This window comes from Ornithorhynchus anatinus, chromosome 2, assembly GCF_004115215.2.
Source record: "Ornithorhynchus anatinus isolate Pmale09 chromosome 2, mOrnAna1.pri.v4, whole genome shotgun sequence".
Classification (NCBI taxonomy): Eukaryota; Metazoa; Chordata; class Mammalia; order Monotremata; family Ornithorhynchidae; genus Ornithorhynchus; species Ornithorhynchus anatinus.
In genome coordinates this window covers 111953126-111967892 of record NC_041729.1, presented here as the reverse complement: position 1 = coordinate 111967892, position 14767 = coordinate 111953126, and the positions used below count along the sequence as shown (strand labels likewise).

At 41.5% G+C, this 14767-nt stretch overlaps 1 protein-coding gene across 8 annotated transcripts in view; it reads left to right on the top strand.

The window, feature by feature from the left end:
- The window catches only part of MAP4K4 (mitogen-activated protein kinase kinase kinase kinase 4), a 269726-nt gene that overhangs the window by 247483 nt on the left and 7476 nt on the right, over positions 1–14767 (top strand). For all 8 annotated transcript variants that reach the window (XM_039911193.1, XM_029057433.2, XM_039911195.1 and 5 more), the window contains 2 exons: positions 10973–11116; positions 13024–13158. In XM_039911193.1, coding sequence (XP_039767127.1) covers positions 10973–11116; positions 13024–13158 — 279 coding nt within the window. The remainder of the gene's footprint in view (positions 1–10972; positions 11117–13023; positions 13159–14767) is intronic.

Below are 14767 nucleotides of genomic sequence, written 5' to 3'. Positions count from 1 at the left end.
ACATGTCCAGAGCGTTTCTGCAGGAAGATGAGCCGGGCAGTGGAATGAAGAATAGACTGGAGTGGGGAGAAAGAGGAGGAAGGGAGATCAGAGTAACAGTAAGATAGCCGTTAGGGTGGAGAGGAAAGAGCGGATCTTGGCTATATTATAAAGGTGAGACTGGCAGGTTTTGGTGACAGATCGGATGTGTGGGGTGAACGAGAGAGCCGAGTCAAAGATGACACTGAGGTTGCAGGCCTGAGAGACGGGAAGGGTGGTCGTACCGTCCACAGTGATAGAGAAATCAGGGAGAGGACAGGGCTTGGGAGGGAAGATGAGGAGCTCAGTTTTGCTCATGTTGAGTTTTAGGTGGCGGGCAGACATCCAGGTAGAGACGTCTAGGAGGCAGGAGGAGATACGAGCCTCAAGGGAGGTGGAGAGGACAGGGGCAGAGATGTAGATCGGTGTGTCATCTGCATAGAGGTGATAGTTGAAGCCGTGAGAGTGAATGAGTGCACCGAGGGAGTGAGTGTAGATGGAGAACAGGAGAGGGCCAAGAACTGACCCTTGGGGAACCCCAACAGTTAGAGAATGGGACGGGGAGAAGGAGCCTGCAAAGGAGACCGAGAATGACCGGCCAGAGAGATAAGAGGAGAACCAGTAGAGGACGGAGTCCGTGAAGCCAGTGTGAGATAAAGTGTGGAAGAGAAGGGGATGGTCGACAGTGTCAGAGGCACTCATTAAAGAGACTGTGGCTCTGATATGATTCTCGCAGAATCAGAGGGGAAGTTTTATTTGGTGTTCTGCCATTTCATCTGAAGGACCTCACTGCCAGAAACAATAAAATAAGGACAGCAGAGGCAACCTGAAATAAATTGAGATGGAGGAAAAGTGGAAGAGTCATTTTTTAAGCTGCAACTTTCCTTACCTAACCTGGAATCAAGAGTCTTAACTGTCGTACGAGGTCACAAAGTTGTGTACAGTGCCATACCACAAGATTTATGGTCTTGTGTAAAATTCTGTCACCATTATCATTTTAAAAAATTGTCAGGTAGGCATTGTTTTCAAGCAGCATGGTCCAGTGGAAAGAGAATGGGCCTGAGTTAGAGGCCTGCTGTGTGACCTTGGGCAAGTCATTTAATTTCCCTGTGCCTCAGTATCCTTCATCTGTCAAATGGGATTACATTAGCTGTTCTCCCTGCTACATAGACTGTGAATTCCATGTCTGACAGGATTCGTACCTGATATAAATCAGTGGTATTTATTAAAGTGCTTACTATGTGCAGATAATTGTACTAAGCACTTGGGAGAGTACAGTACAACAGAATTAGCAGACATGTCCCTGCCTATAATGATCTTAGAATATAGAAGATTTTACCGTCTAGAGGAGTGATTACCTTGTATCTATAATAATAGTAATGATAGTATTTAAGCACTTACTGTGTGCCAAGCACTGTTTTAAGCACTGGGGTAGAAGCAAAGTAATCAGGTTGTCCCATGTGGGGCTCATAGTCTTAATCCCAATTTTACAGATAAGGTAACTGAGGCACAGAAAAATTGCCCTAAGTCACACATCTGGTAAGTGGCGGAGCTGGTACTAAAACCCACAACCTCTGACTCCCAAGCCCATGCTCTTTCTACTAAGCCACACTGCTTCTTTCTATCTTAGAGTTTAGTGCAGTTCTTGGCACATAGTACCATACCAAACAAATACCACAGTTGTTATCCTTATCGTCATCATTATTATCATTAGTATTTTCAAAACTTGGAGGAAGCTTCTTTGTGGCTGTCCTCTCCCATTTGAATTGTAAGTCTTTGTGGGTGATAAACTGTCTCAACTATGTTTTCTTAGTGCTGATTACAACGTTCAGCACATGGTAAGTGCTTAATAAATAGTAATAATAATGTTGGTATTTGTTAAGCGCTTACTATGTGCAGAGCACTGTTCTAAGCGCTGGAGCACTGTTCTAAGCGCTGGATACACCGTCAGTCAATCAGTCTCACTAGTATGATGGGAGAGCTTCCTCCTCTGAGGCAGGACATGACATTCTGGTCACTGTAGAGGAGAGGTATAGAAGAGTGCATTGTCTCTGCGCCCCACATTGCTTCCTTCGGTCATAGAAGCAGGCCCCCCGACAATTAACTCATTACCATATCACCCCTGGCTAGAAGGCTCTGTCCACTGAACCACAGTGGCCTTAAATCATCTGCCCTGGTCTAGAGCACATGGAGTCCCATGGAACCCTCCTCCTTGTCATCACCCGGGGTTCCAGAGCCTGCTGAAGGTGGCCCCTGGAGGCCATTTTCCTCCCACATTCCCAACTCCTTTAAAATGATATAGCCCTTCAATCCATCAGTCATTTTTACTGAGCACCTACTGTGTGCAGAGCATTGTACTAAGCACTTGGTAAAGTACAATACAACAGTTGGTAGACACATTTCCTCTCCACAAGGAGCTGCATAGCCAAGTGGAAAGAGCACAGGCCTAGGAGTCAGAGGACTTGGGATCAAATCCCGGCTCTGCCACTTGCCTGCTGGGTGACCTTGGGAGCAAGTTGCTTAGCCTCTTTGTGACTCAGTTTCCTCATCTGTAAAATGGAGATTAAATACTGCTCTTTCCTACGTAGACTGTTAGCCACATGTGGGGCAGGGATTATGTTCAACCTGATTAGCCTGTATCGACCCCAACGCTTAGTACAGTGCCTGGTATATTGTAAACTCTTAAATCCCATAATAATGCAGTCTAGAGGTGTCGACAGATGTTAAAATAAATTAACGGCTCTCTCTCTGTATATATATATATATATATATATGCAATGGGGTTGGGGTGAGGTGAACATCTGGTGTTTAAAGGGTAGGGGTGATGCCTAGGGTAGAGGGAGTAGGGAAAATGAGGGATTATCTTGGAGGAGATTCAATTTTAGTAAGACTTTGAAGGTGGGGAGAGTGGTGGTCTGTCGCATATGAAGGAGGAGGGAACTCCAGGCCAAAGTGATGACAGGAACAAGGTGCCAGTACTAGATCGTGGTGAAGTTAGAAGGTTGGCAGTAGAGGAACGAAGTGTATAGGCTGGATTGTATTAGGAAATCAACAGGGTAAGGTTGGAGGGAGCTAGCAATTGAATGCCAATAGTGAGGAGTTTCTCTTTGATGCATAGGTGTGTGGGCAATGACTGGAGATTCTTGAGGAGTGGGGAAATGTGGCCTGAACATTTTTTTTAGAAGGCCCATAGCAGTTAGAGTCCCTTCAGGAGCTCCTGCTGCACAAGACAGCCCCGTACCACCAAAGGACCTTCTTTGGCATGATTAGAGATGCATTCAGACTGGGGCTGCACAGGCACAGAGGGAAAGAACGAACCCTACAGAACCATACCACCCATGGCTTCTGTGAAAGTAGTGTTGGACAGTGATTGAATCTCCATTCCCTGGGCTCCCTACCATCCACCTAGGTGGGAGTAAAAAGGTTTAGTCATCTCTTGGGAGGGCCCTTGGATTGCCCCTGAAATTTTCCCGCTGCCATTTTGGGATAGCCTTAGTCAGCACAGTGAATATCTGTGGTTATTAGGATTGTTGCCATGTCGGGGATGTTCCTGATGGCTCTGTTACTTAGTACATCCTACTTTCCGCACCTGCGTGCTTCCAATCATCATCACCAGCAACAGAAAACATTGGTTGAGCAGCAGATCGGTACATATTACCGACCTTCTGCCTTTTGGCCACACCTCTAAGGGTGCGTGGTGGGTGTGGTAAAGGATGCTTATCCTTTGCTTTTGAAGATCAGTTTAATTTCTTTGTGGCTGTATTACTTGTCTTCTGCCCACCTCCTGAGGAACCTGTTTAGATTGAGATAAAGCATGTTCTGATCAGAGCGAGTCCCTTCGGTAAAGGTAACATGAAGTGTCCTTAGTAACAACATCATAATAATAATAATAATGTTGGTATTTGTTAAGCGTTTACTATGTGCCGAGCACTGTTCTAAGCGCTGGGGTAGACACAGGGGAATCAGGATGTCCCACGTGGGGCTCACAGTCTTAATCCCCATTTTACAGATGAGGTAACTGAGGCACAGAGAAGTGAAGTGACTTGCCCACAGTCACACAGCTGACAAGTGGCATAGCTGGGATTCGAACTCATGACCTCTGACTCCAAAGCTCGTGCTCTTTCCACTGAGCCACGCTGCTTCTCACCCCAACACTATTTGGGGTGAGAGAGCTCTAGCCTGTTTTAAATGTTCACTTCAGAATTGTGCAATTTAATTAAGGCCCCTTTTCTTTCATCTTCCTAGCCCCACTAATGGCTGAGGAAACGGAGACTTGCAAAGGCTGAACAGGAAGCTTCATGTGTATAGTGATGATCCTGAGCACTAAAATACTGCATTAGAATTTGACTTGGATATTGTTCTAATCATGGTCTCACCAGCCTTTGCTGCCTCATAGAATCTGCCATCTATCTATTAGTACCAAAAAGTTGAGGAGGTTTGAAAATCCTAAGTCTTGAAATCACAAGAATCCAAGATATGAACTGGTTTGAGGAGCCAAAGTTGTCTTCATTTAAATGCATTGAGCTCCTGGCTCCTCAACCACGCTTTCCCAGCTTCCAGGGAGCATTGTTATGACTTGCAGCTGCTGTCTTCCTTGGTTCTGTTGTTCTTTATCAGGGCTCTACCCCAGCTGTTTTTGCAGTTTTGAGGGTGTGTTTTCTGTGAAAAGTCTTTGAGGTTTTTCTAGTCTCTGTGACAGGAATCCTGCATCAGCTTAATTACACCTCTTATTCAGTGTGGCTCAGCTGTTTTCTCTGAGGAGTTCCAGTGAATTTTTGTTGCTGCTTCTAGCCTATCAAAAACCAATTAGATAATAATAATAATTATGGTATTTGTTAAGCGCTTACTGTGTGCCAAGCACTGTTCTAAGCATGGGGTAGATACAAGGTAATCAGCTTATCCCATGTGGAGCTCACAGTCGTATTCCCTATTTTACAGATGAGGCAACTGAGGCATAAAGAAGTTAAGTGATTTGCTCAAGTTCACACAGCAGACTAGGGACGGAGCCAAGATTAGAATCCATGTCCTCCAACTCCGAAACCCGTGCTCTTTCCACTAAGCCATAGATATAATTCATAAAATGGTAGGGAACATTGTCAAAATTAATTTTTTCTTACAATGATTGTTTTTGATTAATTTAGTTGTATTTTTTTCTCTACAAAATCAGTCCATTTCAGGAGACCTTGTTTTGTTTTGTTGTCTGTCTTCCCCATTTAGACTGTGAGCCCATTGTTGGGCAGGGATTGTCTCTATCTGTTGCCGAATTGTACATTCCAAGTGCTTAGTACAGTGCTCTATACATAGTAAGTGCTCAATAAATACGATTTAATGAATGAATGAAAGGAGACTTAATTTTGTATTGAAATAGACCTCATTTTTCACTGAGAGAGGTGCTGGTGAGATATGTACCATTTCTCTTTTGCTCAGTTTCCATCAATAAATCATTCAAATGTATTTATTGAGAAGTTAATGTGTGCAGAGCACTGTATTAAGTGCTTGGGAGACTGCTATATTACAGAGTTATATTGCAGTTCCCATTCATATTATGTGTTGGTATTTTAGAGACCAATAGGAAGATTTTTTTTTAGGTGCATGTGTTTTGAGAGGCTCTTACAAGGAACCATTGGCATGGATAAGAGTTCCAAAATTAATAGATACTGGAGATTCATTAAAAGACTACTGTTTTAAGAAAGAGATCTGTAGATGTTTTCTGAAAAGTTTATATGCAACTATCCATTCAATCAGTAGTATTTATTGAACATCTACTGTACAGTGAGAACTCTACTAAGCGATTGAGAAAGTATAGTAGAATGGGTAAATGTGATCTCTGCCTGCAAGAAGTTTACAGTCTAGCAATCATTTCAACCTGTGAGAAAAAGTATTTAAAATTAAGTCAAAATAAATATCTCTTTGAATAAGAATCAAAAGGACATACTAGAAAATGTACAAAACAGTCAACTTCATCAGCGACTTCAGATGCAAGGACAGTAGGCCCAATATTCCAGAGAGGAATTTCCCTTGCTCTTTTCATGACCAGCCTATTCTGTTATTTCTTTCTGGAGCAAGAGTTCTTGAAGGAGTCACTGTACTGTGTACTGTACTAATCTGGAGAAATAGTCATTGTAGGCAGGGAACGTGTCTACCAACTCTGTTATATTGTACTCTCCCAAGTACTTATTACAGTGCTCTGCACACAGTAAGCACTCAGTAGACATGATTGATTAACTCCTTTGTTTTTGAAGTAGGGGACTTGAAATTATAAAATCCTCAAGGTGTCATTGACTTCATTTTTAAAAATGCTTGCTAAGTATCAAGCACAATGCTAATCTGTTGTACTTACTGAGAGCTTATTGTTTGTAGAGCACTAACCTAAGTGCATGGAATAGTACAGTACAACAAAGTTGGTAGATACATTCCCTGTCTCAAATAAGCTTACAGACATTGATATAAATTAATTATGGACATTATTATGTACTTAAGTGCTGTTAGGCTGAGGAAGGCATTAATAAAGGGTTCAAATCAGGGTGATGCAAAAGGGAGTGGGAAACACTGGTATAGATGTAATTTTATGAGGCTGAATACAGTCCCTGTCCCTAAAAATAATAATAATAATAGTATTTGTTAAGCACTTACTAAATGCCAGGCACATTTCTAAGCTCTGAAGCACTGTTCTAAGCACTGGACTCATAGTCTAACTAGGAGGGAGAAAGGGTATTGCACCCCCATTTTATAGTTGAAGAAACTGAGGCACAGAGCAGTTAAGTGACTTTTCCAAGGTCATACAGCAGGCAACTGATGGAGCCGGGATTAGAACCCAGTTCTTCTGGTTCCCGGGCCCGTACTTTATCCTCTAGGCCATGCTACGTTATTTATAACCAAGACATTCTGGAACTCATAAGATAGAATTCAGCAGGTGTGTGCATTATTACTTATGAAACAGTGGAAAAGATCATCTGCACTTAATCATCATCTTGCCCCTTTCTCCTCTTTCTCTTCTCCTTATACTTCCTTCCCTCTGTCTCTCGAATGGTAATGTCTATATGTAGTTGTTCCAAATCTAGTGCTAGACTCCTGAACACCACTTTCCAACAGCCCCGGGGGCAACTGCGCATATGTGATTGTTACCCAGAATTGAGCCCAGGTAGACCCGCATCCCAGATTTCCAGCTTTTACAAGGTTCAACCACAAGGGGGACACATAAATTATTTCCACCCTCCTTCCTAAGTGCTCTTTTATAAGCCATTTTATGTCCCAGGAGCATCTCTTCAATCTTCCAGTGATCCAAGAGTATAAGGAGAGTTATGATAACTGAGAAAGTTCAAATCAATCAGTCAGTGGTATTTATTGAGTGCTTCTGTGTGCAGAGCCCCATACTAACTAGCTGGCAGAGTTGCAGTAGAGTTGGTAGGTATGATCTCCTCCCACAAAGAGCCTAGTATCTAACTGAGGAGACATGCATTAAAATAAATTGCAGATAGGAGAAATGGCAGAGAAGATGCCTGTCAGAGTGAAAAGGGAGACACAGCATGGCTAGAGGGTAGAGCACAGGTCTGGGTGTCAAGGATTGCTTGATGTGTGACCTGGAGGAAATAATATTACCTCTCTGTGGCTCCTTTTCCTTCTTTCTAAAATGAGGGTTAGGAACCTGTTCTCTTCCTATTTATACTATACTTGTTCTCTTCCTACTTATACCGGAAATCCCATGTAGGACGGTGGCTGTGTCCAAGCTGGTTATTTTGTATCTGTCCTAAAAATGTTAAATGTTGTCCTAGTGCTTAGTTCAGGGTTTGGCATATAATCTGTGCTAAAGAAATACCACAATTATTATTATTACGATTGCCTCTGACACCCATTGAGGGGTGAAGAGTGAGAGGAAGGCTCTGACATATTATAAATCTTCTTAAGGACGGTGGTCATTTATTATTATTATTAAATCCTATTAATTGAGTGCTTGCATGTCTTCTTACACATGGATTGCTTCGGTAGCCCTATTAAATTATCTCTGTCGAGAAAAGGAATTACTCAAGGCCCTAGCTCACTGTGGAAACTCGACAGTCATATCGACCCCTGAGATTTGGGTCTTTTTTGGTTGATCAGTCAACAAATAGTTATTTAACACCTAACCTATTTAGTGATGTGACTGATGCTGTGTGAGACAGTGTAATATTTTGTTAATGAAATGTACATCGCCTTGATTCTATTTAGTTACCATTGTTTTTACGAGATGTTCTTCCCCTTGACTCTGTTTATTGCCATTGTTCTTGTCTGTCTGTCTCCCCCGATTAGACTGTAAGCCCGTCAAAGAGCAGGGACTGTCTCTATCTGTTGCTGACTTGTTCATTCCAAGCGCTTAGTACAGTGCTCTGCACATAGTAAGCACTCAAATACTATTGAATGAATGAATGAATAATCAAGTTGTGGTCCCATATTTCAGAAACATAATGACTAGGTATCAGGGCACTATTTTTGAAGTTTTCTCTAAGGCAATAAGTTGGGCAAAGCCTAGTTAAAGCCACTTTTCATCAAGTCCATTGTTGGGTCGCTGTCAGTGGTAACATACTTGGAAGAACAATGTGATTAAAAGCTGTTCTCTGTGTCTCTTCCCCCCCAGCCCACCAATTTCTGAATTTGAGGGATGTACCAGCTATCTTCCCTAAATTGGTCCCATGTAGTCAATTCTCTTTAATGCTATGTTATAGAGAGTTATGTTGCAGAAAACTTGTGATACAGTAGTCACATCTTAAATGCCTGAAACATGCACAAAACTGTTTCTTCAGACACCATATGATACTGTGTCCAGACAGCCATGTGTTGTGGGAAAAACTCAAGAGCTTCCTATTCAGAATATGCAATGAAAATGTGCGTTTTAGAAGAATGGACTTTCCTGCTCTTTCCCTCTAATAGTCTGTCACCAAATCCTGTTGATTCTACCTTCACGGCATAGCTAAAATTGGCCCTCTCCACCCAAACTGCTACCATGCTGATCCAAGCACTTATCCTATCACTCCTCAATTACTCCCTCTGCCTCTTTCCTGACTTCTTTCTCAACTCCAGTCCATACCTTCGTTCTGCTGCTCAGATCATTTTTCTAAAATAAATGTTCAGTCTACATCTCCCTACTCCTCAAGAACCTCCAGGGGTTGTCCGTCCACCTCTGGATCAAACAGAAACTCCTTACCATCATCATTAAAGGACTCAATCAGCTTGTCCCCTCATACGTTACCTTACTGATCTCCTACTGCAGCCCAGCCAGCACACTTCACTCCTCTAATGCCAGTGTACTCATTGTGCCCCGATCTTGTCTATCTCACTACTCCTCTTTTCCATGTCCTCCCTCTGGCATGGAACTCCATTCCCCTCCTTATATGCCAGACCACGACTCGCCCTATCTTTAAAGCCTTATTTAGGTCACATCTCCTCCAAGGACTTTCTCCAGAGAAGCTCTCTTTACCCAACTCCTTCTTCTGCATTGCATATGCCCTTGGATCTGTACCCTTTAAACACTTGATATTCACCCCACCCTCAGCCCCACAACACTTATGTACATATCTCTAATTGATTTATTTATGTCAGTGTCTGCCTCCCCCATCTAGACTGTAAGGTCATTATGAGCAGGGAACGTGTCTCTCAACTCTGATATATTATACCTGCTCAGGTGCTTAGTACAGTGCTTTGCACATTGTAAGCACTCAGTAAATACCATTGATTGAGCAATTAATAAGATTAGGTTGTAAGAGCCTTTAGGCCAGAATCATGTATACCAATTCTATTGTATTCTCCAATACAATACTTAGTAGGGTGCTCTTCACAAAGTTCTCCAATACCACTGATTGATTAATAAGCCAATATAACACTTCCATGAATTTGTCCAGCAACGCCCCCCATCCCAGCCTGCTGCTGTTGTTGATTTACCGAACTTCCTTTGGGAACACATTACATATTTCTTATGGCCATTGTATGAAGAAGTGTTTCCTTTTGTCTGTTTTGCACCTACCTCCATCAGTGTTTGATGAAACTCCCGTGTCTTAGTTTTATGAGAACAAATATTCCCCACTTAGCCTGTCCAAACGATTTATCCATCAATTGTTTTTGTTGAGCGCTTACTGTGTGCAGAGCACTCACTTTTCCTGCCAGAGTTGGATGTGAAATTGTTTCCTAAGAATTCTTTCCTTTCAGCCTTTCCCTTTATAACCTTATTGAGGGCACATCTCCTCCAGAAGGCCTTCTGACTGAGCCCTCCTTTACTCTTCTCCCTTCCCTGCTGTGCCACTCTTACTTGCTCCTTCATTCATCCTCTCTCCCTTCCCCTCGGCACATATGTATATACCTATATATATCTGTAATTTATTCATTTATCTATTTATATTAATATCTGTCTCCTCTAGACTCTGAGCTCGATGTGGGCAGAAAATATGTTTGATGTTATATCTTATTCTCCCAAGTGCTCAATTAATATTATTATAACCACCTCAGGATTTTTTAGCTTATTCACTCTGCTGAAAAGCACAGTATGGGCAGTATATGCTTCTTTGCTCCTCCTCTCCTCCCTCTTTACACAAAGAAAAATCACTGCCTGACTAGTGCATTTATCACTGCCAAGTTAGGAAAAATCAAGGAGCAAAATAATTTTGGGTTTTTTCCTATCTGTTAATTCCCCACAGTAAAACATTCCCCCTGCCACCGTTTTTCCTGACCAAGTAAAATAGCATAGCAAACATTGGAATTATTATACTTTAATATAGATGAGGATGATTGTCTAATCCTCATAGTACAGTCGATTCTGTTCTATAGAACTTACTAGTGTTCTAGTAGTGTAGTGTGTACATTGTACAGTGAAATGAGGTGCTTTATTTGAATGATCCCCGAACATCACATTATTTTGGTTGGTTGATTCTCAGTCATTGAATATCAGTTCCTGGGACTCATAACATGTCATATTTTTTTTTTCCAATAGGAGTGAATTTGTTGGTGGGTACAGAGAGTGGCCTCATGCTGCTGGACAGAAGTGGCCAAGGAAAAGTTTATCCACTAATCAACCGGAGGCGGTTTCAGCAGATGGATGTACTGGAAGGCTTGAACGTATTGGTGACAATATCTGGTAAAGTATCTTTCAATGCCCCTACTCTTGTTTTGCTGGAACTTGATTTTAGGATTTAAACCCATTTGTAATCTAGAACTATATATGTAAGTCTCTCAAAAATAGAACACTGTGAAAGTAATATTATTTTTTAGCCAATATTTTCAGGTATCAAATATAAATAGGGCTTGTTTAAAAGCATGTGCAAAGCTGTTCCACAAGATATGTGGGAGTGGCTTCACCCCAAATTGTATGATATTCAAGATGCCAAGAAATGGGAGTTGGTGAAAAGGTTTTGTTTCAGTTGGTCAATCCAGGGTATTAACTGAGAGCTCAGTCTATGCAGTTTATGTGCTAAACAAGGTCTTGGGCAGTATAGTGGGTTGAAGTGTCAGTAGTTGGGAAATAGAATGGGGAGATATGAGATTAATCAGGGAAGACCTCCTGAAGGAGATGTGCTTTCGGGAGGGTTTGGAAGTTGGGGAAACAGTAATGTGCTGTATGTGGAGGAGGAAGGAGTTCGAGGAAGAAGGGATATTTGAGCAAGTTACATGGATAGATGAGAACAAAGTACCATAATTAATTTAGTTTGAAAACTGCAAAGCATGCAAACTGGGGTTTAATAGGCGAGGGGTGAGGATAAGAAGGGGAGAGAGTGTTAAGTAACTTAAAGTCAATAGTTAGGAGTTTCTGCTTTATTCAGGGGGGAATGGGTAACTATTGAAGGTTTTTGAGAAGCCAGGAGGTGTACAAATAATGATGTTTTAGAAAAATGATTGGGTCAACAGAGTGAAGAATGGACAAGAGAGAGGAGTAGAAACAGGGAAGTCTGTAAGAAGGCTCATGCAGTAGTCAAGACAGGAAATGACAAGTGCAGATGACAAGTTTGTTAAGGGCTTATATGTGCCAAGCATTGCACCAAGTGCTGCAACAGCTAGAGAAGTAGTTTGGTCTAGTGGAAAGACCACGGGCCTGAGAGTCAGAGAACAGGGAGTCTCATCCCTGCTCCAGCACTTCTCTATGTGACCTTGGACAAGTCGCTTAAGTTCTCTGTACCTCAGTTTCCTCATCTGCAAAATAGGGTTTCAATATCTGTTCCCACTCCTACTTAGACTATGAGCCCTATGTGGTACCTGATTATCTTGTATCCACTCCAGTGCTTGGTACAGTGCTTGCCACATAGTAAGCACTTAACAAATACCACAGTTATAATAGTAATTATTATTGTTATTACTATTGTAATCACTCTACAGCATAAGTAGCTTGGATATAGTCCCTGTCCCATTTGTAATCTAGAACTCTATATGTAAATCTCTCAAAAATAGAACACTGTGAAAAGAGTATTATTGTAGCAAATATTTTCAGGTATCAGATATAAATAGGGCTTGTTTAAAAGCATGTGCAAAACTGTTCCACAAGATATGTGGGAGCAGCTTTACCCCAAATTTTGTGTTATTCAAGATGGGAGAAAGTGAGAGAACATGAATTAAATCCCCGTTTTACAGATGAGGAAGTTGAGGCATAGAGAAGTTAAATTAATCCCTTTGTAGAAGGTGAGCTCCTTGTAGTCAGGGAACATGTGTACCAGCTCTATTGTATTGTACTTTCCCAAGTGCTTAGTGTAGCAGGGCTCACCAGAGCCATTGATTGACTGATTGAAGTAATTTTGCCCTAGGTCCCCCAGCAGGCAGTGGCAGAGTGGAGATTCAGACCCAGGTCCTCTGATTCCCAGGTTCATGCTCTTTCCACTAGGCCATGCTGCTTCTCTTCTGGGGTCCAAACAAGTGGCATTTTTAGTGGAGTGGATATTTTATATACTACGCTCTAGGTTTATTATTTATTTCATGTACCATCCCCTTTGTTTATTGCTGATGCCTCTAAGAGTAGTTATCTTTTTTTTAAGACTACATTTGCATTTTTTTGACTAGGAAAGAAGAACAAACTGCGAGTTTACTACCTGTCCTGGCTGAGAAATAAAATCCTTCATAATGATCCAGAAGTTGAGAAGAAGCAAGGGTGGACCACTGTAGGTGATTTGGAAGGATGTGTGCACTATAAAGTTGGTAAGTTTGAGGAGTTTGTATTTCTGATATTAGTTCAGCACTTACAATTTGACATGTCTTGTGGACACAGTATGTCCAACATGTCCCACAATCTTAATCATTTTATAGATGAGGTAACTGAGGCACAGAGAAATTAAGTCACTTGCCCAAGGTCACACAGCAGACAAATGCAAAATGTGGGATTAAAACCTACATCTTCTGACTCCTTTATCTATGCTCTCTCCACTAAGCCACAGTGCTTCTGTTTGTGTGTGTTTTGGTTTTCTTCCAGCCAGCAGTTCCTTTCAAAGGTTGCTTGGCTTCAAAGAAATGGTCCCGGTTCTGCTAGAATTAAAAGAAGCAGAATTTTGCAAAAGCTTGGAGTTAGGGTTCAACGCTAATCATATTGATGACTGCAGCCGAACTTTGCAGTTCACGTGGTTATGTTAATGATTCATTGAGTTCATGCTCATCGTTATGCCACCTAATTAAGTTTTCAAGTTAACTTAAGTATTACATGAATATTTGAGGACTAGTAAAAGCATGTCTATGATCCAGATGGTGGAAGTAATTTATTTAATCAGATTCTTAGCAGAGATTGATTGGATTGCAAGAACCCTCTTATCCCAAATGGATTAGGACAGAGCAGTGCACAAAAGTCGGCATGAATGGGCAATTGTACAGGGGCCACTTGAAGGGAAGGTTGTGACTTCCATGAGTTTGGCTATAGAGTAAAAATCAAGTCTCAAGTCATTTGCCTTTCAATTCTTCAGGCCTTCTGTTTTTCTTAGTTAGAAAGAAAAGCCATGACTTCTTCAGCACAGTATTGTATCATCTGCTGTCTTGACCATCATAGCAACAGTTACTGAACCTGGGCCAGCCAATGCAGAATAAAAGTATGACTGTCAAATGGCAGGGCATCTCCCATGCTGAAATTTAGAAGAGTCAAGTAGGGACAAGTGACTGAATGTCTCAGTAAGAAACCAAAGAATGCAAAGTATGAGCCAGCAGGTCATCTTAAATAATGGGTGGGTCACAATGGATGCCAACAACTTCTTTAATGAAGTAGTCTATTGACAATATATTCAACAGCAGCTTAAGTGAAGACTACCGTGCCTCTTTATTCCAGGTGAAAGTGTGCTTAATAACTTGGCCTTGGAATGCAGAAGTTTATTGTTGCTGCAAAAACTGTGGAGTAGATATTTTGGTGATAATAGTGGCCACTTCGATTAGTTCACTTTTATTCTCAAGAAAGCTTTGCCTGTGCAAACAGATCGAGATTCCTGGAAGTGAATATTGTTTTTTCATCCTGGAGCACTTAGTATTGGTGATACATGTATTGCTTCAAAGCTTTGGGTGATTTAGATTTAAGGGTGAAGTTTTATTAATCTCAGTTATATAAGTAGGCCTGAAAATACGAGGGGACCTGGTATTTGGTCGCAACTTTCATCATCAGTATTTATTGGGTGCCTATTGTATGCAGAGTACTATACGGGGCACATGGGAGTACAGTAAAAGCAGAAGATTCCATTTCTGTCCTTGTTAAACTGTTTAATTGGGAATACTAGTAATAATAATAGTAATAATAATTGTGATACATAATTGTAGTACTTAATAAATGTTACTCTGT